Here is a 25,748-nt window from a genome sequence, read left to right on the forward strand (position 1 = left end):
GTTGGAATTCTAAAGTGTGACGACCCGCTGACTCTGCCTTATCCAATTCACTGAAAGCCATCAAGTATCTGGGATACCTAGGTAAAAAAGGAGACCCAAAGAGACTTGGTGGAGGCGCTCTAGAAGCCATCCATATAGTTTTCAGGTGGATACACAGTTTGACACATTTGTACCATTCTGCTGTCAAGTCTGTGTACATGTTCTGCAGGACATGTAGGACATGTTGCACTCACTAACTGACTTTATCTGGTTCTTAAGACAAGCTAGTCTCCGATACCTTGTTGGTAAAAAGGTCAATAGAAAGCAGTAATTTCTATTGAATTGTGTGAAGCCAGTGTTCAAGACTTTGTGGTGTCCTTGCTTAACTTTGGCGAAATTAAAGAACTATAGATCTGACACCGATATCTTGAGTTTGGATGTCAGTTCATAGCAAGGAGTGTGCACCTTTTTGAACTGTCGGAGGCAAAGCTATATCTATACCTTTCTTTAGATGTGCATTAAATAAAGTATTTGTAAGGGATATTTCGAGACGGGTCCTAAACTTTGTAGGTCTCCTCAGGATAGATTTTCTTTTCAGGAGAGGAGGGTTCTGGCTTGGTGCTCTAATTGTCGACATACTATAACCTTCCTCATTGCCTGACAATTATCTTTGTCTCCATTTATGCTCGGAACAAACCTTTATGTCTCGTATTTTATGTTTACCTATTTTCTTATTTTTCAGGCTCATTTTGATGTAAAGCGATCTGATACCTGCGGGTGTAGATAGCACTATATAAAACCTATATAAACTTTAAAAACATTTTTTTTAAAGAGTGGAGCGAATAAGCCTAAAAGGTGATGTGAGAGAAGGAAGGCACCAGATGGATTAGAGGCAAGTTGAAGCACAAGCTAGACTGGAGAAGAATGAGGCATTTGGGTTTGCCTAATTCCAGGGAATTCATGGGCATAAACATACATCTCAGCCTAACCAAATGACCTTTTTCTCTCCATCGGAAGCCAAATAAAAATTTTTGTTTTGCCTAAAATCCAAGCAAGAGAAAATAGGAGCTGCTCTTATACCATGGCCAACTGTAGCCATACTGCCTGTTACCCACTGACGATTTTCTGCGGGTATGTGGATTTTGAAAATAAATTGCTTTGTTGTGTTTCCCAATGGACCAGGGGTGATCTCTGTCCCCAAAGTGTAAGCGCCCTAAGGCAACATTTCAGCTTAGGTAGCATCTGATATTTCTCATCTCCACATTCCAGTTTGTCTTCTGTGGGCACCCTCTTACCAGTTCAAAACAAATTGGAGCTTGTGGCTTCTTTTGCCTTTTTGGGCATGAGCTTTGCATCATTTGAATTTTAGCAGCCACAGCAGAGAAAAAGCAAGCTGACCCCATTTGAATAGCAGATGATGTCCCACAATGGCAGACACATGAGCATACAGAAATCGACATACTAGTTTATACGATGATTCATGTTATACATGCAAGCCCTCGCCAGTAGTTTAGGATGCCTGGGAGAAAGAGAAGCATATCTGAACGTAATGACCCTTCCATCTGCGAAGCGACTATTTCTTACCATTAGATTTGGGATCTTGCCTCTCACATCAAGTGCACAATGGAGTAACAACCAATCCATACATAGACTCTCACTGTAAATGTGATGGGCTATCACGGGAGATGCAGATACATTTTTTTAAAGTACATCATTAGTAGAGCCAATGAAGCATTATCTATTTTTCTAAGAACATGGTTTGTCGGATGAACAACACTTAACATCAACATTCTGAATCGTGCTTTCTCTCACAGATAGGTTGATAAACACACCGGTACTGAAGTAACCACCGCCCTCTAGGTACATTTTAATAGTTATACTTGAAAACTGCAAGTGTTAGGATACAAGGTGCATTTTCTCATTCAAATCTGGATATATCTGAGACGTCCATATTTATCGGTGAAGTGTGAAGTCAATGAATTGTGAGTGAGCCTTATGCACAAAGGACAGGACTAATGTATTTATTAGTGATATAATGGTTTGTAATGTTGAACCAAATAGATCACATTTCAATGTTACTGAGAACTGGAAATATAATACTATATTAACTGGTTTTGTATTTCATTGTAGGTGCTGAGTAACATCCATACTGTCCGAGCAACATGGCAACCGAAAAATGCAAAAACATGGACGTTTTCGCCACGGGTATGCACAAAACATAGAAAATTGATGTTTAATATGACTGTTTGGCTTGTTTTTTTCTGAAATTGTGTGCTTTCTGCGTAGTAATGGTCATCCATAACCAAAACTCAAATGTCTTTCAACTTTGCTAACCCACCTATGACCGTAAGGCATTCATTCAAATCTGTCTTGTGCAACTAGAGGGTTCAAGCAAAAGTGGGCAAGATTATTCTGACTTGCTTTTCCAAGCGTTACTGTTCTCTGTGTAATTGTGAACACACATTAGAACAAACGTTGGTAAAGCTAATAGGCCTGGATTTAATTGTAATTGTGTTTATTTAGCGCTTACTACCCCAGACGAAGTGATAAAGTGCTTTATGCTGTTGCACCACGCTGCTTCACAACCCAAAAGTTAGTGGTTAGTTCTGTGTTATTCAATTCAATTTCAATTAAAGTCTTTATTCGGCACTTAAAAAGACACCATAAAAGTACTTAAGCAAATACATTTTTAAAAATATTTAAAACAGAGGCACGTTTAAAAATGATTTAAAAAAGGCTACAAAGTATTACAATCATTTAAAAAGGGTTCTAAAAAGTAGGACTCTGATTACAGGGCAATACAGTCTCTTGCTTCTCTAGTGTTCCTTAACCTTAATGCCACCTTGATAAAGCTTACTGTGCAGAACAGTGTGTGAGCATCCGGGGCTTCTTGTAAAAACATTAATGCTGCTTTCGCTCGTCTAAATTTAGCTTCCTTCAGGATCCCCACTAAAAACGTACGTCTAGGGACAGAATAAAAACGGCATAACAAAACAAAGTGAAGGGTATCCTGCGGAGACCTATCGTCACAGCCGCAGGTACCCTTCAACTCTAATGATGAAGTGAAACCAGAGGGGACAGAGAGTAGATGGTGTAACATATTAAGTCTGAAACGAGTCATGTAGAATCTATCCTGTGCATTATACTGCACAGTGAGGTATGGTTCCATTCCCTGGGTCTGTTTCAGTGAACAATAGGTCAAGACTGTAGATTTACGCTTTTCAACAACAGCCCTATTAGTAACTGTCTTATCCTTGAAGAGTTTTTTGACCATTAACTTGTTCTTAGTGCTTAAGGATCCGGTGCTGTAAAACATTTTTTACAGCCAATTGCATCCAAGGAGTCCTTTACGTTGCTTATCCAGGGAATTTGGCCCCCTCTGTCACGTTTCAGGCAGTCTTTAATGATTTGCCTAGTAAGGCCTGCCTCTGGGTTAGTCCAGATTTTAATCCAGGATAAAAGCGGTCTGATCTTAATTCGGTCCTCAATGTAGGGCTCTCCCAACTCTTCGTGTATTATATAGGCTGGAGTACTCTGTGGCACTTTCAAGATTCTTTTGAAAAACTTGTTTTCCTCCAACTGAATCTGGTGCATATGTTTATTTGAAAAACCCCATACTTCTGAACCGTAGGTTACTTTAGCGCAGCAGATTGACCTATACAAGTTTAGCACTTGTTCTGGTGACCATCTGCCAAGTCTTCTCCCATAACCCATTATGGCCCCCGATGAGGCCACCAGTTTCGCTGCATGCTTTTCCTTGAGGGGTTGGAAATGTAGGTGTTCATCAAATAACACACCTAAATAGAAGAAAGACTTGACCTGGCCTAGTTTGTGGGAGCCTATCTTGTATACGAATTTCCTATTTGCTCTATCTCCCGCTATCATAACGTAGGATTTTTCCAGGTTAGCTGATAGGTCGAGTGTAGCCATAAAGTTAACGAATCCGTCAATCAGCTTCTGGAGCCCCAATGGTGTTCTTGCTAGCAGCACCGCGTCGTCCGCGTAAAGCAGCACGGGCACTGCACGATGTCCTATTTGGGGGGAATCCACACTCAGTTTAGATAGTTCTTTGTCCAGAATATTAATGTATAACGAAAATAAAAAAGGCGCTAAAATACAGCCCTGCCGCACTCCACTCGTGCATAAAAATTGATCCGTCTTGCTGCCCTCTTGATTATATCGGACCGTTGCTGAAGTGTTCCAGTATAGGGCCTTGAGGATGTCCACTAATTTCTGTTCCACTCCTATATTTATCATCAAAGCCCATAGTTTTTCTCTATTTACACGATCGAAGGCCGCAGAAAGGTCCATAAACCCCATGTAAATGGCCCCCTTGCTAGCGATGGTATACTTGGCGGTCAAAAGATATAAATTCAGACACTGGTCGGTCGTAGATCTACCCTCCCTGAACCCATATTGTATGTCTGAGAGAATTTGTTTATCCTCAGCCCATTCTTGTAGACGGTTTAAAATAACACGACCCAGTACCTTGGCCGTCACGTCAATTTGAGATATAGGGTGGTAGCATTGTGGGTCATCCCGATTCCCTTTTTTGTAAATTGGAACAATAGTTGCCGATGACAAGGAGCGTGGCAGCCCTGCCACAGCTGCCTCGTTCAAGACCCTCATAAGAATGGGCGCCCACAACTCTATGTTGCTCAGATAGAGGTCAGGGGGTATACCATCGTGGCCTGGGGCTTTGTTTTTAGTCAACCCTAAAATAGCCGATTCCACTTCTGCCATAGAAAAATCTAATCGTGTGGTCAATTTTGGCCTCTGTTCTTCATCGTGAGTGGATTTCCCTGTGTAGTTATAGAGACTTTGAAAGTGATTGTACCATTGTTCTGGTAAGATGGCGTTTAGTAATTGGGGCTTGTCGGGTTCATGGAAGCACTGTGTATTTATCACTTTCCAGAAACCCGACATGTCTCCTCTTTCAGCTGCCTCTCTTAGGTCCTCCCAGGCTTGTGTTTGTAGACTTAGTTTGCGAGATTTCAAAGCCTTTTTGTATTTTGATCTACAGTGGGCTATTTTGGCATTGTCTCTAGGGCGCTGCTTCAGGCTATGTTTGAGGTCATTATGTGCTTAATACAATCTTGGTCAAACCAGCGCGAGACAGGTGCTGTATTGCTTCCTTTGGAGGTTTTTAATAAACAATCTACGAGGTGTGCTATTTCCTCAAATTCACTAACCACCATCCCTCCCTCGATGCTTAAATCAAGGCATATATTTATTGCGTTTTGCCCTGCAGTTATTACATTTCTATAAAATTTGTCCTCATCTGTCTTGGCCCACTTAAGCCTCCTCCCCTGGTCCACCGCCTTTTCTATTGTGTTTGTTCTGCGTGCAGGTTTCTTGCAATTTAGACCTTTTAATTCAATGACCAGGGGGTTGTGGTCACTGAATATACTAGTTTCTATTGCCATACTACCAATCCTGTTTTTGAGTATTGGGCGAGACCATAACAAAGTCTATATATGAGTGGCAGCCTCTGCCCTTAAATGTTGGGTTCGGGTCTCCATTGCTGTCTAACTCTATCAGGTCCATAGTGTGGACCAGATTGTGTCTTTTGGTTACCTTATCCATTTCCCAGCCCTCAGGGGTATGAGCAAAGTGTGGTCCATTTAACACAGCGCACCGGGACCAATCCTTGTTCAGTGGCCTCAGGTTCTCACAGAGGTGACAGTGAAAATCTCCCGTGAGTATTATACTAGGGATACTTGTTAACTTATTTGGTGATGTTAATGCTTCTAATCTGGTGTCTAATTCTTTTGTTACATTTCCTCTGCCGTTTAATCCCACCGCATTGTACCAGTTTAACACTAAAATATTAGTCCCTTTAGCGCGGTGGCCTATCGCCTGCATATTTTGTGAGTCCCAGTTAAAATTTGACCAAACACCTTGTATACGGAGGTCTACATATATTAGTAGTCCTCCAATCGCTCTCCCTGATGACGATCTTACAGCGGGAACAGAGAAGCATTTGTACCCCTCCATGCTGTACTGGTTAGGGTCAACCGCCCAAGTCTCTTGCAAACAAATGATTTGAAACTTGTTTATGTATTGTCGCCATTCCTGGCAATCATATTTGGCAGCCAGACCTGCAACGTTCCACGAAACAATTCTGATGCTATCCGGATTCACCAGCGTTCTCGGTCCTTCCAATTCTTTTACTGAATAATCTGCATTCGTCATAGCTAATTTAGCTGACGCCTTAGGTTCTTTGTAGTTTATCTCCCCCTGTTGTTCAAGGATGTTCCCTCTACTGACCCTCCCACTACCGCTTTCTTTTGGGGTGGTGGGAGTGATGTTGCCTATCCCTAAAAGCCATTCTCCTAATGGTCTCATATCCATCTGTGTTATGCTAATTTCTGCATGTTCGAGTCAGTCCACCTCGTCCAATACGCAAAACCTGTTCCAATGGGCTTACTGTGAGATACTAGGGTCATAGATGGGTGTACCCTGCCATGGTAATTGCCATTGTTGCACTCTGTGATGGGAGTCAAAGTGAAAGTCTCGAGTCACGGGGCCCTATTTATCTGCATATATCTTTGGGGCTTAAGTGGGTAAAAGTATGATAGATGCAGCGGGTAAATTTGTGTATTTGCTCCACTCAGCGGGGCGCTACATATATACTTCAGTGCAGCGGTGTCGCTAAAGTTAATCGTTATGATGTCCCCTGCTAGAGTTTTTATACCTTTCCCTATCCACTCCCCTCTTCTGACAGCGAGTATCTCACCAGAGATATTTGGAGGTAAAGGCCTATTCGCCCTTAGCCACTGTACACATTTGTTTTTTAGTTCAAAGTGTGTTTCTCTTTTCCCCTCCTTAAGGGGGGGGGGGACTCCTGTCAGTACTACGACAAAGGGCAAAGCTTCCGGGGGAAGATTGATTGTGTGGAAGCGAACCGTTTTTGTTTTTTCAGGTCTATCTGTGGGTAGAGGAGTTTTGTTTGTGGTATTGCTCACCTTCATGTTAGGGCCCATTGCGCTACTTGAAACTGGGGGATTTCCCTTTCCCTGGTTTGCGTGTACTTGGGGCTTGGTGGTGGTAATAGGGATCAGGGATGTGGAAGCTTTATTGTTTTTTGGGGTAGTAGTTTGAATGCCTTTCTTAGGTTTGTTTGTGGAAGAATTGACGACTGGTACTGCCTTGTCCTTGTGAGTGTTATTAGGGATTCCCCTTACCTGCCCAGCCTGGACTGGTAATCCCTCTTGTAACACGGGCCTAGATGTTCCTACCCCCCTATTATTTATTGTAGATATTAGTCTATCAATCTTTGATATCAGGGGTTTAATATGGGAAGTGATGGATTCTTCTAGGTCTGCCTTTATATCGGTTACCATGTTTGCCACCCAACAAGGTATCCCAGGTGTGGTGTTAGCTATTGGAGCCACTAAGTTATGATTCGCCGGTATCTGGGTGTTGTCAGATCCTCTGGGGGTCTCCGCGAGTGCCTGTGTGCAGGGAAGTTCCGCATAAGAGGAGGTAAGACATAAGCTTGTATCTGGGACATCCGTTACTATTACTGAGAGGTCCTCTCCTGACTCTTGAATGGTTATGGTCAGTGGTAATGAGAGCCTCCTTTCAGTGTTCACTATTGCTGTGGCTACTGCCCCTATAGTTTGTTTTAGCATCTTATCAATCGCTGTCAGCGTTGGTAAGGGCTGGGGTGTATCTGCCTTCTGCCTGGTGTTAGAGCGTAGGGTAGGCATCCTAGTAGTTTTAATGGTCTTCCTCATGCTCTAACGAAAAATGGATATCAGATTAGCAATGTTCTCTCACCCGTTAAAGAGTTTATCTTATTGAATAGAGAAAGTTAGGGGGGTGACCCAGCCCAGCCTCCTCTGGCCTCTGAGGGCCGTAGAGGGCCCGCCCATTGCCCGGGCTTCGCCCGGCGCTCCCGCGATGCGGGGGGTGACGTACTATTTAAAGCGCCTCCTGGCGCGTCTTCTCCCTCAGCAGGGCCGCAAGGGAGCTTGGGTGATGTAGTTCCCAGCTCCCCTCGGTCCCCCCCCCCCCCACAGCGTCCGTGCTCTGGTTGAAAGGCTGCGGCGGGGGGGGGAAGGACCGGTAGCGGTGACACTTGCCTCTGGGATCCTTGGATCGCGGCGATTTCGGATCCTCCCGCTTCTCGCTTCAGCCGGGAACCACAGGGTAGGTTGCAGCAGAAAATACGTGGACAGTTTAAATCCCCCACTCCGCCGGGGGTGACGTGCTATTTAAAGCGCCTCCTGGCGCGTCTTCTCCCTCAGCAGGGCCGCAAGGGAGCTTGGGTGAAGTAGTTCCCAGCTCCCCTCGGTCCCCCCCCACAGCGGCCACGCTCTGGTTGAAAGGCTGCGGCGGCGGGGAAGGACTGGTAGCGGTAACACTTGCCTCTGGGAGCCTTGGATCGCAGCGATTTCGGATCCTCCCGCTTCTCGCTTTAGCCGGGAACCACAGGGTAGGTTGCAGCAGAAAATACGTGGACAGTTCTGTGTTATTGGTTATGCTTGGTCATTGGGATTAATCTTGTATTATATGCATTGATTTCCGTTACTTGTTGTAGATTCAAATAATATAAATTAGATGTGATCATTAGTAGCGAAAGGGGGATACGTGTTGGGCAGGGTCAATAGGTGAGTTAGAGGAGTTTAGCTAGTGTTAAAATGCTGGAGTATCACTTTCCAAAAAGGAAAGCTTGTGATCTTTAAAACAAATTCTAGGGCAATTTGCAGAAATACATTAATATTGTTCATTGAAATATTCTTCTTGTTTTGTTCCACTTTAAACAGTAACAAAAACTCAACTATAGTTGCTCAGTATCACACAGAACCATCTGAAAGGAGATCCTTATGTCCGTAATACTTTCAAAGTGCCATACAGTTTAGTTAAGGACGTTTAGGGCATTGCAGTAGGGTTTCCCCCATCCGCCCAACCGCCCACCCCCCCCTTCGCAGTGCAAAATTTGCTTCCCCTGTGTTCAAATCCACATTCCCCCTCGGTGCATTTTGTATAGTGGCATCCGTTATATTTCCTTCGGGCAAGTCTAACTCGTATTATCCATTATATCCAAGACCATAATATTTCCTCCAGCAGCCCCGTACCTTATGACATTTTTTGTATGATTACGGTTTTCTCTTTATTTTTGTTTTGACCTTTACAAATTTTTTGTAACTACATTGTCAATTTTTGATTTTTGTTCTACATAAATATCTCACGCACGTATCTGGGAATCGCCTTGCGGCGCAGCAAAGCTAGTAACAACGAAACGGTGATACTCAAGATTTACCCTTATGCCTCTTTCTATTTAGTCAATGCATTAGCTCTGCCAGAGCTCATTTCTAGACTATGATCGCATCTAAAAAGCCCACCGGTGAGATTCCCTGCAAGTTTTTTTTTTTTTACAGTGATGAACTTTCAATTGACCTGTTATTTCGGTAGTAGCCATTAGAGGTGTGTAAGTACTGGAATTTCCATGTGCCTGATCAGCTATGCCAGGAATATGTTTTATGATTCAGAAAAGGGGGTGGTGATGAACAGAGTGTCTGAATTAAGCAGACCACTCTTACCCAGTCCAAAGATCAGGGCTTTATCCATCACCGTTTTTTAGCTCACTGCACCATCCCAGTTCAGAACTTGGCTATATGCAAATTAGTCTGACTCTGGCCCAGTGCATCATGGGAACAGGGCAGACCAAACTACCAAACCAATTCTTATACTGGGAAGGAAACAAGCTACCGGGGACCGGTTTCTGGCATTTCAGCCGTCTTCGGCCCGGCTTGCTTGTATCCTGATGGTGCAATGAGCTAGGGACTCACATCTGAGTATACCCTTCCACGCTTATGGTGGACAAAAATGATTCAGAAAAGGGGGTGGTATTTGCATATAGCCAGGTTCTGAGCTGGGATGATGCAGTGAGATAAATAACGGTGATGGATCAAGCCCTGATCTTTGGACTGGGTAAGAGTGGTCTGCTTAATTCAGACACTCTGTTCATCACCACCCTCTTTTCTGAATCGTTTTTGGCCACTATAGGTGTGGCAGGGTATACTCAGACATGAGTCCCTTTCTCACTGCACCATCAGGATTCAAGCAAGCCGGACCGAAGACGGCTGAAATGCCAGAAACCGGTCCCCGGTAGCTTGTCTCCTTTCTGGTGAAGAATTGGCTTGGTAGTTTAGTCTGCCCTGTTCCCATGATGCACTGGGCCAGGGACAGACTGATTTGCATATAGCCAGGTTCTGAGCTGGGATGGTGCAGTGAGATAAATAACGGTGATGGATCAAGCCCTGATCTTTGGACTGGGTAAGAGTGGTCTGCTTAATTCAGACACTCTGTTCATCACCACCCCCTTTTCTGAATCCTTTTAGGAATATGTTTTAGGCTGTCTGTCGGTCTTATTCACTAGTGTGTTTACGACTCTGTAGAGGGTGTTGCATTGGTCGAGTGTTGTTGAGAGTGGGGTGTTTGGTGATTCAAAGTTTAGTTCTGGAAAAATCAGCCTGAACGCTGGGAACAGGCTGTACAACCTTTTAGGATGGACGCTTTTTTCAGGAATGATACTGAGAGTACTAGCCTCTTCACTTTCTTTAGTAATATGATTTTGTATTCAATTTTGGCTTGTTTGAGATCTAGGAAAAGGTAAGAAAGGTGCTCCGAGGGCGTCCAGATTCTGCCAGATGCTTGGTCATTGCCAGGGAAGCCTTGGTAGAGCTGGGTATTTTCTGAGTACATGGGCAATGCTACTTTCCATAGTTGTAGATGTTCAATCTGTTTATGTATGTGTGTTGCAAATGAAAGTGTATGCAGTTCGGAGAATAGCCACAGTTTAATCATCCTATACCTATTATATATGGAATGTGATGTTATTTTTGATGGATCTACAAAAGTCAGCATTGTACATTAAGGAGTTTAATGTTTGGTTATGACTGTGGCATATTGATCTAATAAAACAATGAAATGTTTTTTAAAAAACTGTATGCACCTCACACTTAATTGTTATATGTTTGTTCCCTTTGAAGTAATCTCACCTCCCAAAATCAGGCATGCGCTCTTTCACCTCACCATCTTACACTCTTCCTATAAGAAAATCATGTAGAATCATCTCTGTTTTCATACTTAATTTCTCTTTCGTATGATTATATATTCTCCATAATGTTTCACAGATGTACACAGTTGTTCCTACAATAAGCTCATATAACCCAGCGAATAGAAAAACAAGAAATAATATAGTGTTAATGCATAATGTGCTTGAGGGGGCTGCTAATTGACCTAGGAAGACTTTGCATTATTGATTTGATTGGAATGATGCCAGCCATTAGGTTTACACATCAAACACTTTTAGCATTGATTTGGCGGTTTTTTGTGCTAGAGGGTGGTTTAGATGTTGAATACTGCCTTTAAGTCTAGCTGGATGAGTATGATGCAGGTGTGAGATGGAGGTGTGGGGTTAGATAGATATAGAAAGACAGAATCCTTTCAGTAAAGTGGATGGTGAACAGTTTGACCATAGCTCAGCGTGAGCTTGTGATCCATGTGCTGTCAAAGTAGTTGGCAGGCTGCTCATTTAGGAAGTCCAAAGACAAAAATGGATATTGTTAATAATGAAGCGACCAGAGTAGGGAAGACTTAATCACTTGAAGGACCATGCCCATTAAAAGGAAACCAGGAACTACAGATGCACAACTTATGGGTGTGGGTGGATTGTTATATTGGGCAAAAAGAGAGCGATATCTTTGGATACACTTGACATGACATGCTTGCCTGGTACAGGACAGCTAGGTCTGAAATGAGAACATTTTAGTTTGCAACCATACTAAAATATCAGGATTGGTTAAATGCAGTTCTAGAAAATTGTGGGGGCTGTATCTACATTTTGGCAAGGTGAGTTTTCATGTAAATAGTGGCATAAAACGGAAGATAGGTTAGGAGTGACAAGCTTGTTCCATTTTCAATTGGGATTGTAAGTGGAGAAACCCATGATGGGAAGTAAAAGGTAGCATGAACAGAGTATTTTCAGAGGTACAAAAAAGGCAATTCTATGTTGCAGTACTACAGCAATTTGGTCATCAGGCATAATGATGGGATTCAGCAGGAAGCGTGTGGAACTATACGTTTAAAGAGAGGCTAAAGACGTTTTGGTGAAGACCCAGGTATTCAGTATTAATAAGCACATTGCCACTAGTCTGTAGGTTTGGTTGGTAGTGAGGCCACTCAAACATAGCATTTTCAAGATGGACATGGTGAGTCCGTCTTGAGTCTTTGCCAAATGGTTATTGTAATCTTTAGGAAATTAGGCATATAAGGATCTTGGATAAATCAAAAAGAGGTGTTTGCCGTACACTGTAATTTAATGGAGGATTATTTAGCATAGTAGCATTGTGTAACGCCAAGCAGAGTTCATGCCTATGGAAATTTGAAGATAGATTCTCCACTGGTTCTGGTGGGCTCCTTCTTGTTAGAGATGTTCAGGTCCTTGAGAAGAAGGTCTGCCATTATGGAGTTAAAGGCAGTTCACGTCCTTGTGAAGAAGGTCTGACCTCATAGAGGTACATGCAAGCTGAGAGCAGATTTCAATAGTCCTAAATGTCAAGGTTTCTCTTAGTGATCTAGTATTTTAGTTAAAGGGCGTATTTGACTGGGAATGCTTGATGTTTTAGCGCTGCACAAAAGGTGTTATAATGGACAGAGCAAGATGTAGGTAGGAGAGTGTTAACGGTAGGTTTATTGAGTGGCCTGTGTGGCAAGCTTTGGTGGTTGTGCTTGTACTTTGGAGGGGTGCTCTGTTTATGTTGCAGTAAAGTTGCTGATGCTTTCATCACTGCTGACTGTCAATAGGGCAGGTGTACATGTTGTCTGGTTCGTATCCAAGCACAGTTGTATTTGATTGCACTTGCTGCTAGATGTGATCTGTAATGAATATTTCGTCAATGGATTTTCTTGGCTGGCTGCAGACAATATGGAGGAGATAAGTAGATTACTTAGTGGAGATCATTATCCTGAAATACTTGAATGATCTTTCCAATACGAAGTGGATACTGTTGGTATCGTTCAGCGGTTTGTCAGACAAGGGTGGAGTTGGCAACTTTGTAACTGACTCGTTATAGTCATCTCATTCCCTATTGTCAGTCGCTGTATCATCTTGCACCTTACCATCTTTCTCTTCTTCCACGTTATCCTCTCTGGTGTCTATTTCTACTTGACAGGAAGGAGTACCTGGTGGAAACGTCACAGACTGCTGAGACAGAGGCACACTTAGTTGATGTTAAGGCAGAGCAGGGGTAATGATATGGTTGTTAGTTGATATGGTTGGCTAGGAAATGTAATGTTAAAGTCTGGCATCATCAGTAGGGTTATCTCTAATCACATCTTCTGGGACCTAAAACATTGCTGTATTCTGGTAATGTTTGTTATAGTACAGAACCATAATCTAACGGACCACTATACTTCATCAATAAGAATATAGTCAATCCCACCATGGCACTAAAATTGAAAAGAGTTACAGAGAAGGTTAAAAATCCATGGTTTAATGGGACACTGAATGAGGAAAGACAGAATCTGAGACTGGCGGAAAGAAAATGAAGACAACACCCATAATCCCCCGAACTGAAATCCCTCAGAAAAATCTGAAAAGAATACAACAAAAAGATCCTCAATTCCAAAAAAGTAATTTATTAGATCAGAACTGGATAATTCCAAAAACAGACCACGGAAACTATTTGAGATCTTAAAACAACAATCCAATAAGTTGGCCAAATCGGCCCAAGAAATCACAAAAACGCAACTAAGTTGTGAAGAATTCTCAACATTCTTTACCGACAAAGCCAACATATTTGAAAGTGAGCTCAGGAGAGTAGCAAATAACCTTGACAACCAAACACCCTCAACGAGCAATACCAACTCTAAAATGAAAGATGATATGGCAAAAAACAAGGCACAATGGGATACCTTCAAACTATTGGGCCAGAATACCATCGCCAAAACACTATTAAATATCAAACCTAATAACCACAATAATGACCCACTCCCATCAAAATGCCTGAAATAAATCCGCCATATCGTGATTCCTATATGGACGAAAATTATAAACGCCTCTCTATCCGAAGGGATCCTTCCAGAATGCCTAAAAACAGGTCAAGTCGTCCCCATCATCAAAAAAAATACTGCGGACACAGCAGATCCGAATAATTTTCGCCCAGTGACCAACATTCCTGTACTGGCCAAACTAATAGAGACATGTGTACAAAAACAACTGAGCCAACACATAGCCAATTTCTCGCTACTGGACGACTGCCAGTCAGGATTCAGAACAGGACACAGCACGAAAACGGCGATCCCACATATTGTCGATGATGCTCTACAGGCCCTAGAACACAATCGAACATGTCTGCTCTCCACACCACTGCAGTCAAGCTATCCTGGCTGAAGACGGCTGATAACCAGAAACCGGTCCTAGGATGCTTGATTCCGGTCCAGGAAAGACATGGCTTGGCAGTTCGGGCTGGACTGTTCCCATGAGGCACAGGGTCAAGGCTGATTTGCATATGGTCATGTCTGAACTGGGGTGGTGTGGAGTGCAAAAAACGATGGATTTAGGCCCAGATCTCTGTACTGTGGTGAATGTATGACATTGTTCTGCATTCTGTTCATCAACTGTTGTTTTTGCATCCTCCTAGACCTGTCATCTGCATTTGACACAGTAAAGTAAATCACAAAAAATTACTTAACAGGCTCCATGACAGGATGGGAATATCAGGTAATGTGCTGAAATGGTTTGAATCCTTCCTCCAGAATAGAACGCAAAGATTCTTGGTCAACCAGTCACTTTCACCATCGTGCCCTACCTCAATTGGAGTCCCTCAAGGATCTACATTATCTCCATCACTTTTTAACTTGTATGTCGAACCTCTTACAGAAATTCTCAGAAATCCCAAAATATCCTTTCACATGTACGTGGATGACACGCAGATATACATCAAGATCGCGTCTCTGGAAGACATCAGGTTAATGAATGAGGCCTTAAAAATGTCATTAAAATGGTTAACTAGCAACCATCTGAAGCTAAATTCACAAAAAATAGAATTCCTACTAATCTCACCACCAAAGAACCTCACAGCGGTGAAGGAATGGTCCAAAGTGATCACGACGCTTAACTGTACCCCTACCCTAGTTGACTCGGCAAAATCACTAGGAATCACACTCGACGAGAGCCTAGACATGAAAGCCCACATCAAATCAATGGCAAAAGGTGCCCGTTTTCATTTGAACTACATTAGAAAAGTGAAACCATTCATCTCTAAGGCGGATCTCAAACTAGCAGTCCAATCACTGGTTATCTCGAGGATTGAATATGGATGCACTACCTTAGCAGGTCTACCAAAAATTTCCACAGCACCACTAAAAGCATGCCTCAATGCAGCTGCAAGAATTATCACCGGATCGAGGAAGTTTGACCATATCTCACCACACCTGAAAGCATTAAACTGGCTATCTTACAAAGCCAGAATTCAGCAAAAAATGGCATGTATCACCCACAAAGCACTTCACTACAATACACCAAGATACCTTGCCCAGAAAATCAAAGTATCTGGAGGAAATAGAACAGCTAGGAGTGCCAAGGAGCTGGTACTGAGGCCGCCCATTTTCTGAAAGAAGAAAACTTATGATAGAGCTTTCTCAGGAGCAGCCCCCAGAATCTGGAAATCCCGCCAAACATTAGAAAAATACCAAACACAGCAACCTTTAAGAGGGAAACTAAGATATTTCTAATGAGTACGTTTCTGCCATAGACAAGACAGTTCATCATTAGCACCAGGACATAGTTCTAACCAAGACATAACAACAAGGGAAGTGAAAAGAAATTCACCAGCTGTTTTGGGGATATCCGCGGCCGGTACTACACAAATCCTGACCCAGGATTGGAGAATATGGAATACACAGGAAAAGTAAACAAAAAACCTTTGCACTTAGGTTTATCCCAAATCTACCTCTTATCGCTGTATATACTGTGTTACCCTGTTACATATAGTTTTAAAGCTGTATGGGGGATAGCTGCTATCGGTACAATTCCAATCCTTGTCCCAGAAGTGAAGAAGACAGAATGCACAGGAAAAGACACTTAAAAACTTTTTGCAGTCAGGAAGTCCCAGTATACCATATATAGAGTTATATCCTAAATCTACAGCATGTCACTGTATATACTGTGTTAACCGTTTATTTAGTGATTAACCATTTATGGTTGTATACTTACCTACGTCATATCACTGTGAATCGTTTTACTATACAAGACTTGTCTCTAATCTACCTCAAGTAATGTAAAGCCCTCTGATACCCAAGGGTCTTGTGCGCGCCATACAAAACTCTTTAAATAATAAAAAAAATCCAAAACAAGCCTTCTTCAACTAACAGTTGAGGAGAAATCTAATAGTAGCCACCAGTAGTCTCGCCAACTCGTTGAGATGTGTCTTAATCCTTGGACTAGGATGATATCGGAAACCAGAAGCTCTATAGTTTCAGAACCTCTCAAGGGGTTACTAACCGCCGTACTCTCAGGAACCAAATGAAAGAAAGGGGGCCCACATTTTTTCTTTCTTGGTCGAGTCCATCTGGCAATCCAGTCTAGCTATGTGACTTGAGAAACTTAACCAACCCGCACAAGTAGGAGGAAGCCCAGAAACCCATTTTAAACCGATTTCCCTGTGTGAAATAGTTAATAATATGAAAAGTAGAGATGCCATATCTTTCCCAAGAACTATATTATCTGCCTCCAGTACTTCAAATAGAACCAAAGGTAGGCTGACCTAAAGGTCGAAACCCAGGATTTATTTCAATACTTCACCTACTTCTCAGCAGAAGGACTGGATAGCTGGACGCTGCCCAAAAAGGTGTTCATCATCCGAAATTTCCAATTGACATTTCAGACAGTATCTTCTTTTACTTCCTCCCATTTTAGTAAGTTTCTTGGGGGACCAATAAGCACTGTATATAGTAAACAAATGGTTCTTCCTAAGTGGTGCAGAAATCCCTGAAGACCATAGTGTAGCAGCAGATACTTGCTATAGGTATTGGACATCGCAGCCTGGCATGTCCAGCTTCCTTCTGGAGGTGTCAAAAGGCTGTTGTCTCCTTGAGCTAGTGCCCAGTACCACCTTGAGAACTCCTTTCTGTAATTCGGAGTATTTAATAATGCCTTCTCGATTTCCGTCTCCGTCCCTAGGTTTAATTAGGTTCTCGACCAGCTAACCAACTGGTAATATTAAAATTTAGATAGATTACAATTAGTATTTTGGATAAAGCAGACCATGGTATTAGGGCGCCTTGCTAAACCAGATGACCCCATTTTAGCGGACCACGCTTAACAGCGGCAATGCCAAGCTGTCCTTCAGGCAAAGGGGATTTCCAGATTGGTGCCATACAGCTATTGTATGGTATCTCTAAAATTCGTCTGACCTGAGTCCATACTTTACATGCTGCAGTTGGAATCTTAAATTTAGATTTAGAGTGGCCAAATTTAAATAGGAAACCTCCGCTTTCTTCTCCTAAGTTGCTTATTAGGGCTCTATATCTCATTGGTACGTCCTACGAATCCATTAACAGTCGTCTGGCAATTTTTAAAAAAAAGGCCCAATAGTACAATTGAAAATTAGGGAGCACAATTCCACCCTTCCACCCTCCATTTATTTTCTTTCTAACTTTTTTCCAGGAAATTCTCACATCCTTGCTTCTCCATATAAAACTGCCAAGTTGACCATGAAGTTTTTTATACCAGGCTTGTTTGAAGAATAAAGGCAGAGAGTTGAAAATGAACATAACTTTAGGGAGAATTGTCATTTTGACTAAGTTAGCCCTTCCTAAAATGGAGATCGAAAGGGAGTCCCAGTTATGCAGAAGTTTTTTTGTCTCCTGCATAAGTCTGCTAAAGTTAGTATGCACCATTTTTTCCAGATCCTTTGTCACTTTTATTCCTAGATATCTAATCTCTGTTTTATCCAGGTGCTTAAGGTGAGAAGGGATGGGGTTGTTCCATGACATAGTCTGTCTTATTCTCATTGACCAGATATCCCAAAATTGACCGCTAATTCAATTATTACCGATAGTGATGTCTACAGATTACTTATGTAGACTATTAAGTCATCTGCATATATAGCCTCCTTTTCATACCAATCCCAGTATTGAAATGGAGGGATTCTTTGCTCTGCTCTTATTTTTCTTGCAAGTGGCTCTATATATAGATTAAACTTTTGCAGCGAGAGCGGGCAGCCTTAACGGGTTCCTCTATTTATCCGGAAGCTAGTAGTTAGAGAACCATTATTTAGTATCTTTGCTGTAGGAGCGGGGTGTATATATATAGAATAGCATGAAGTAAATTACCACCAGACCATTTTGTTCTATCACTTCATACAGATAGGGCCAATTAACTCTGTCAAATGGCTTGGTGGCGTCTACGATTATGACAGATAAGGGGGAACCCACCACAGTAGCCACGTCAATTGCGCAGGCCAAGTCCTGAGCCAACCAGAAAGCTACCTTCCCTTCATAAACCCTTCTGATTAATATCTATTATCTCTCCTAGCATATTGTCCAATCTTTTGGCCAAAATATGTGAGTAAAGTTTATAGTCTGCATTAAGCAGAGAGATCGGCCTGTTTTTTCGGATCGTTATCAGGTTTCAGTATTAAGGTGATCACTGCTTCATTCCATGTGGGCGGAAGGGGTGCTTGCTGTGAATATATGCAATTAAGTAAGCTAGGAAAGAAGGGGTGATTTCCTCTTTCAAAATGTAATATACTTCATTAGGTAGGCTATCAGGGCCATGTGCTTTCCCATTTTTTAAGTTATTGATAATACTATCTATTTCTGCCATAGAGATCTCCTTATTAGGAGCCGTCTGCTGAATAATATCTTAACAAGGGACTTTGTCCTGATTTAACCATTCTCTTATTTCTAATTGTGTCACTTGCACATCATCAGTGTATGAATCCTGTAAGAACTCCAAAAAAGCTTCCCCAGTTGCTCGATCTTCCATACACCTAATTTTTGTTTTGTTGTTTATTACTTCCGTTATCTCATTTCTAACAAAGTCTTGTTTCACCTTCACACTAGCATCTTCCCACATCCTTCCCCATATTTGTGGTTTGCCAATCTCCCATCTGTTTCACTAACCCTTACAAATAATTTGATAAATTCCCCTTTGCTTCTCTCAGATTATTCTGTAGCTCCTCTTTTATAAAATCTTGACTAGACTCACTAACTGCTAATTTTCCTGTATTTCTTCAATGGAACACTAATTTTCCCTTACTTTGTTTTTTCCCGCCCTGTTCTTGTGTGCTGCCATACTAACTAATTTCCCATAAAGATACACTTTGTGTAAGCATCCCAAACAATTTGTGGTGGAGCGGTGGATTCATTTTGTTTAAAGAAACAAATGTATTATCTTTCAATGCTTTTATTATTTCTGGATCCCCTAACAGGGTTCTGTCCAGGGTCCACGTTGTGTTAACTAGAGGTACCTCAACCAACATCTCTAACTTGACTGCAGCATGATCAGATAAATGTTACGGTTAATGTACCACACTGAGAATGCTGTTTTTCAATTTCTGATCAATCAGAAAATAATTGATTCTGGAAGAGTGAGACAATTTTGTATTCTGAAAAGAATACACTCTCTCCCCTGTCCTGCTTTCATTCTCCAGATATCCTCCAGGGCTACGTTTTTTATCAGGTAGTGAACCTAATCCCTAATTTTAGGAGAGTTCACTGCTGGTCTAAGTGTGGATTTATCCAAGACTGGGTCCAGCATGTATTGAAATCTCCACCCATAATGATGTGGTAGTTTGTTTCAAGAAGCTGTTGATATATTTCCTTAAGTGGTGAAGGGTCATCGCTATTTAGGCCGTAATAGGCCACAAAAGCATAACCTATGTTATGAATTTTAGCGTAACTCATTAACCATCTGCCCCTTGAGTCGGATGCAAAGCCCTCCACCCTGGCTTGAGCAGACTTCTTGTACCAAACTGCCAGCCCCTTCATATTACAGGACTGATTTGTACACACAAGGTGGGAAATCCATATGTTCCTCTCTAACACTCCCTGCCATTCTTCCAGTTGTAAATGTGACTCCTGTAATAAAATAACCTCACTATCAAAGAGTCTGAGAAATTCCAAAATCTTCCTTCGTCTAGAATTTACCCGTAGGCCATTCATATTCCTAGAGAGCATTTTATGTTGCCGACCATTGTTTCCCATTCTCTTTACTGTGATAGTCTTCAGACCTCCCTCTCCATGCTAGTAATCTTTTCCTTTGTACCAATGAGAACCGATTTTCATGTAGTTTTTTTCCCTGAATGCTCCCCACCTTGTGCTCAATAAAACTATATCAAATGTACATTTCTGTGTTCCATCCCTCCCTCCCACCTTAGGTCCAGACTGGGTATTCCAACATACCCTCTTAGAGATTCGTACTTCCACCCTATAGAGTAAGCTTTAAAGTTATTATGAGTCTTTGTGGGACTTAATCTGTGCAATTAGATGTTCTACCTTGGATACCTCTCTTAATTTAAACATGGGGTTATTCCACATTATTCTGAGGGTCACCGGAAATTTATTTATTTATTTATTTTTGACACTTGTAAAGCGCTACTTATACCCTTAGGCGTCAAGGCGCTGAAAACCATTATTGAAAAAGTGGGAGAGCAGAGTAAACAGAATGACAGTTGAACATGGTTAATGAGAGAACAGCCAGGTTTTCAAGAGTTTACGAAACTGAAACAGCGTAGCACTTCGTCTGATGTTGAGAGGCAAGGTGTTCCAAAGTCTGGGGGCCGCCACCAGAAAGCGACGGTCTCCCCAGGACACTGTTTTGGTGCGTGGGACAGACAGTTGATTAAGAGTGGCTGAGCGTAAAGCTCTTGTCGGTTTGTAAAATTGAAGTTTGTCTCTCAAAAAATGTGATCCTCGATTATTAACTGATTTAAAAACTATACAAAGAGCCTTGAAGTGGATCCTTTTTTGTACAGTCAGCCAGTGAAGGTCTTTTATATTTTGGGCAATAGGTTCGAACTTTGTTTTGCCGGTAATGAGACGGGCTGCTGCATTCTGTATAGTTTGAAGTTTTGTGGTGACTCGAGATTGCGCATTGAGAAATAAGCCGTTACAATAATCCAGGGATGAGAGGACAAGAGCCGAGACCAGTGTCTTTATCGCAGAATCGGGTAGAAAAGGACGAATTTTGCGAATCATTTTTAGTTTTAGGTGCGCTGTGGATGCTGTCTTATTGGCATGATCCATGAAATTCAGTCCATCATCGAAGATAATCCCCAGGTTCCTGACCTTCGAGGTCGGTGTGGGAGGGGTACCAAAGGTTTCTGGCCACCAACTGGTGGACCAGGCTGGAGACAATGGACCGAAGATAAGCACCTCAGTTTTCTCTGAGTTTAGCTTTAAACAGTTGGTTTCCATCCAGTCTCCTATGTCTAGGAGCCCTTTCTTAAATTTTTCAGCTACTTGCTCTCCGTCACCCTTGATCGCCAACACTAGGTGGGTGTCGTCGGCGTACGAGGTAAGGCTCATCCCATGAGCTTTGATGGTCTTAGCTAGGTCCGACACATAGATGTTAAAAAGTGTCGGACTAAGGGATGAGCCTTGAGGGACACCACAGGGGGCGGAGAGTTGTGCTGATTGAAATGGTCCTAGGATGACCGCCTGCGTTCTATTGGCAAGGAAGGAGGCTATTAAGTTTTTGGCAGAGTGACAGATGCCAAATCCTTGGACACGGTCGACCAAGATGTTGTGGTCGACCGTGTCAAAAGCCGCTGATAGGTCTAGCAGCACCAATATGGCAGTGCCACCTTGGTCCCTAATCTCCCTGATGTCATCCGCGGCTTTAATCAAGGCGGTCTCGGTCCCGTGAAATTTTCGGAACCCAAACTGCGTATCGTCCAGGAGCTGGTGAACCTCGATGAACTCAGAGATCTGGGTGTTCATGATCTTTTCGATGGTCTTAGCAATGAACGGTAAGCTGGCAATTGGTCGGTAGTTTTTCAGCTCATTTTTATCGAGCGAAGGTTTTTTTAGCAAAGGCTTTAGTAGCGTGTTTTTGAGCGAATTAGGGTATTGGCCTGACCGCAGTATCAGGTTGCAGACCTGTGTGAGAGCTGGTAGGATGACTTCTAAAGCTGGTCTGAGGACAGATAGGGGGCAAGGGTCGAGGGGTGAACCTGATTTAATGGTCAGTAGTGTGTTTTTTATTTGCTCCTGGGTAACTGGTTGAAAGCACGGAAAGACATTAGCTAAAGAGGGGGTAACGGAAGATGTGGCGACCGGAGGTGATTTGGAAGAAAATGCTTGGTAGATGTCGTCTACTTTGGTGTAGAAAAAAGATGCAAGAGCGTCACACAGAGATTGTGACGGGGGAGGCGTGAGGTCAGGGGAGTTTCCTGATAAAGCTTTGGTAATAGAGAATAGTTGTTTACTAGAGTTCCTGGCCTGCTCGATTTGGTCAGTATAATATTCTCTTTTAGCTTGCGCTATCATATTTTTATATAGGGCAACAGCTTCCCTATAGGCAGACTTACTGACAGCATCATAGTCTTTCCTCCAGGTTCTCTCCTTGCTGCGGTTTATCTGTTTTTGTGTCCTAAGTTTGTCATTGTACCAAGGAGCGGAGGGTTTAGCTCGGTTGCTAGAGTGTTCCTTGGAAGGGGCTGATTGGTGGGATGCCTGACCAATCCAGTCATATAATTGCTGGAGAGCTATATTGGGGTCGGCAACGAACTCTGGACAAGATTGTATAAGTGTAGACTTGAAATTTTCTAGATTTATATTTTTCCAATCTTTAAACGGTAGTTTAGGAACCGATTGGGAATTGTTATTATAATCATTGTGAGTAGCAATGTTCGCAAAGATTGCAAAGTGATCTGTCCACTGCATGGGCAGAATGTTGGTGATTTGGAGTCCTTCTAAATTGGAAAAAATAGGGTCCAGAATGTGGCCCGCTTGGTGAGTGGGGGACCTGACAAGCTGTTTTAATCCTAGATTGCCTAGGTCAGAGGTGAGGGCAGCGGAATCAGCTAGGTGATCAAGATCTAAATGAAAATTCAGGTCACCGAGAACAGTGAAACTGGTCTCTGTAGCTACAGATTCCATTATGGAGTTTAAGCTGGACAGAAAAGTAGTTTTTGATCCCGGGGGCGATATATTAACATTCCCTTAAAGTTGAATGAGGGGGAGATGTTGATAGAAAATTGCATGGCCTCACAGGCGGTGGAAGGAATGACAGTTGTTTTAACAGGGTATGTGTCTCTGGCGATTATGGCCAGCCCACCCCCTCTTTGTTTGGGCCTATCCTGACAGTAGGCCTTAAATCCTGGTGGCACAGCGATGACCAGATCTGGCTGTGAGGATTCATCTGTCCACGTTTCCGTGATGAACAAAATATCAAGAGAATAGTCAGTAATAAGATCAAATATTTCCTGCCTATGCTTGCCAAGAGAACGGGCATTGATAAGAGCTATAGAAGTAGTATCACCTGCATCATAGTTGATTGGAGTGCCCGTGGTTTGAAGGGGAGGAAGCAGGGGGATGGAGTAGAGACAGTGAGGACAAGCTATAGTCGTGTCTTTGTGAATATCTGAGAGGTTCCTTTTTAGACATTTGGACGAGTCACGAGGACATGAGGCGATTAGATCATGTCTGGAGTAAGTTATGATACTTGCCGATAAATTTTTGGCAGGATTTGTGGCCCTGGGCCCGGTCCCGGCGCGGACGGGCTCAGACGGGCTTGCCTCTGGCGCGCCTCTGGCGCGCCTCTGGCGCGCCCGCTGCGCCCGCCCGCTGCGCGGACGGGACGTACCTTTCTTTTTGTACATGAAAGGGGCGGGAAGGGAGGGAGCGTTCGATCGACTGGAGCGCAGCCCTTCCCTGCTCAAGATGGCGGGTGTCACGAGTGGTCACGTGATCGCGACCAAAAGGGCAGCGCTGATGAAAATAAGCTGCAAACGCGCAATGCAGCGCGCAGTGAATGTCCAGAAGGTGATGTGAGTAATTTAGCCACCAATCATGTATTTAAAAATACATGTGTAAGGTTATCGCCCAATGAGCAGACAGTAACCACAACAATTGAAAATGCGCTATTAAAATAAGTGCAACAGGGATAGAAAAGAGAACCCCCGGCTTCCGCCTCAGGGGAGAGCAAGTTTAAAAATAAGGTTTACCGAGGTTAAGGGAGGACGCTCCTTAAATACATACAGGGGGCGGGAGCGCTCGATCGACTGGAGCGCAGCCCTTCCCTGCTCAAGATGGCGGGTGTCACGAGTGGTCACGTGATCGCGACCGAAAGGGCAGCGCTGATGAAAATAAGCTGCAAACGCGCAATGCAGCGCGCAGTGAATGTCCAGAAGGTGATGTGAGTAATTTAGCCACCAATCATGTATTTAAAAATACATGTGTAAGGTTATCGCCCAATGAGCAGACAGTAACCACAACAATTGAAAATGCGCTATTAAAATAAGTGCAACAGGGATAGAAAAGAGAACCCCCGGCTTCCGCCTCAGGGGAGAGCCTCAGGGGAGAGCAAGTTTAAAAATAAGGTAAAATAAGGAAATGTTAACTGTGCTATTGGCCCTAAAGCCTTCAAGTCCTGAATGTGCCTTCCTAATTCCCATTCGCGGGTTTGAATAGATTTAGAGATGTCTGATCTTATTGTGAAGTACCAATCCTATTTTTTCACGTGCTGTGAGAATTAATTCTTTGATTGTGTAGGTACGGAAATGTATACAAATTTTCTTGGCTTTCCCTTTTCCGGAGATCTTCTAAAAAGGTCATGGGGCACCCTCTGGGTGTCGTTTTCCAGGTCTAATTCTGCCGTTTCCAGAAAAAATTCTTTAAGTAAATCCACTACTAAGCCCTGCAAATTTCCACCTCTATGCCTTCAGGAATACTGACTTACATTATTTCTTCTAAAATTGTTTTCCAACACTTCAAGTTTGTCTATCAACTTCTTTTCTCCTGCCCTCAATGCTCCTATCTCTTTCTGATTGGACTTAACTTCCTTTTGCAAAGATCCCAGGGAGCCTTCAATGGTAAGAACTCTCTCTGTGGTATCGACTAGCGTCTCCTCTAAACCCTCACATGCTTCTTGAGTTTTAGCTTGATTCTGCTCTGCAATAGCAAATTTTCCTTTGATATCATTGGAAAGGGAGAGGAGAATCTGAGTAATGTCCATATTTAAAGAATCTTTTTCCCTTCCTATCGAATTTGTGCCCGCTGAACTCTGGTCCCTCCTGGTGTTCTCCCCTGTATTAGCAAGGATAGTTGGAGCGCATCCTACTCATATCTTTTGGGTTACTGACGGGCAGTCCACGGAGGGGTTATAGAGAAGCTTGTCGTTTGCAAGGGGTGAAAAGCAGTTGTTAGTGTGTAAGACCTGTGGTTCCACTTCAGTAGGGAGTTGGGGGGGGGGCTTCATTGTGTAGGTACTGGTCTGATTAGACTGAGGCCCATCAGTGTTCTTAATCTTAAAATATGACCTCAGTGAAGGGGTGATTTTAACTCTTTTTCCTAACTGTTGATAGCAGGTTCGATGGGTTTGAAGCGCTTTTGGAAGTCTTGCGTATAACTACTTGTGAAGGTTGTTGGATCTAGGCTGCTTCCAGACTAAACCCTGGAGAAATGGTTGTACTGCAGGGGTTCTGATTAGCTCTGCTATTCTGTGGCTCCCCCCAAACGTAGCATTCCTTAAGGTGTATCTATTTTTGCCTGTTCTCTGGGTGGAGGAAGCGGTGCAGAAGTCA

The 25,748-nt window shown here is 42.9% G+C and overlaps 1 protein-coding gene across 1 annotated transcript in view; it reads left to right on the forward strand.

Moving 5' to 3' along the window:
• The window catches only part of NPHP1 (nephrocystin 1), a 699,686-nt gene that overhangs the window by 359,353 nt on the left and 314,585 nt on the right, over positions 1-25,748 (forward strand). Inside the window, exon 12 of the mRNA XM_086926892.1 lies at positions 2,110-2,184. Coding sequence (XP_086783018.1) covers positions 2,110-2,184 — 75 coding nt within the window. The remainder of the gene's footprint in view (positions 1-2,109; positions 2,185-25,748) is intronic.

Source organism: Lissotriton vulgaris, chromosome 6 (genome assembly GCF_964263255.1).
Source record: "Lissotriton vulgaris chromosome 6, aLisVul1.2, whole genome shotgun sequence".
NCBI lineage: Eukaryota > Metazoa > Chordata > Amphibia > Caudata > Salamandridae > Lissotriton > Lissotriton vulgaris.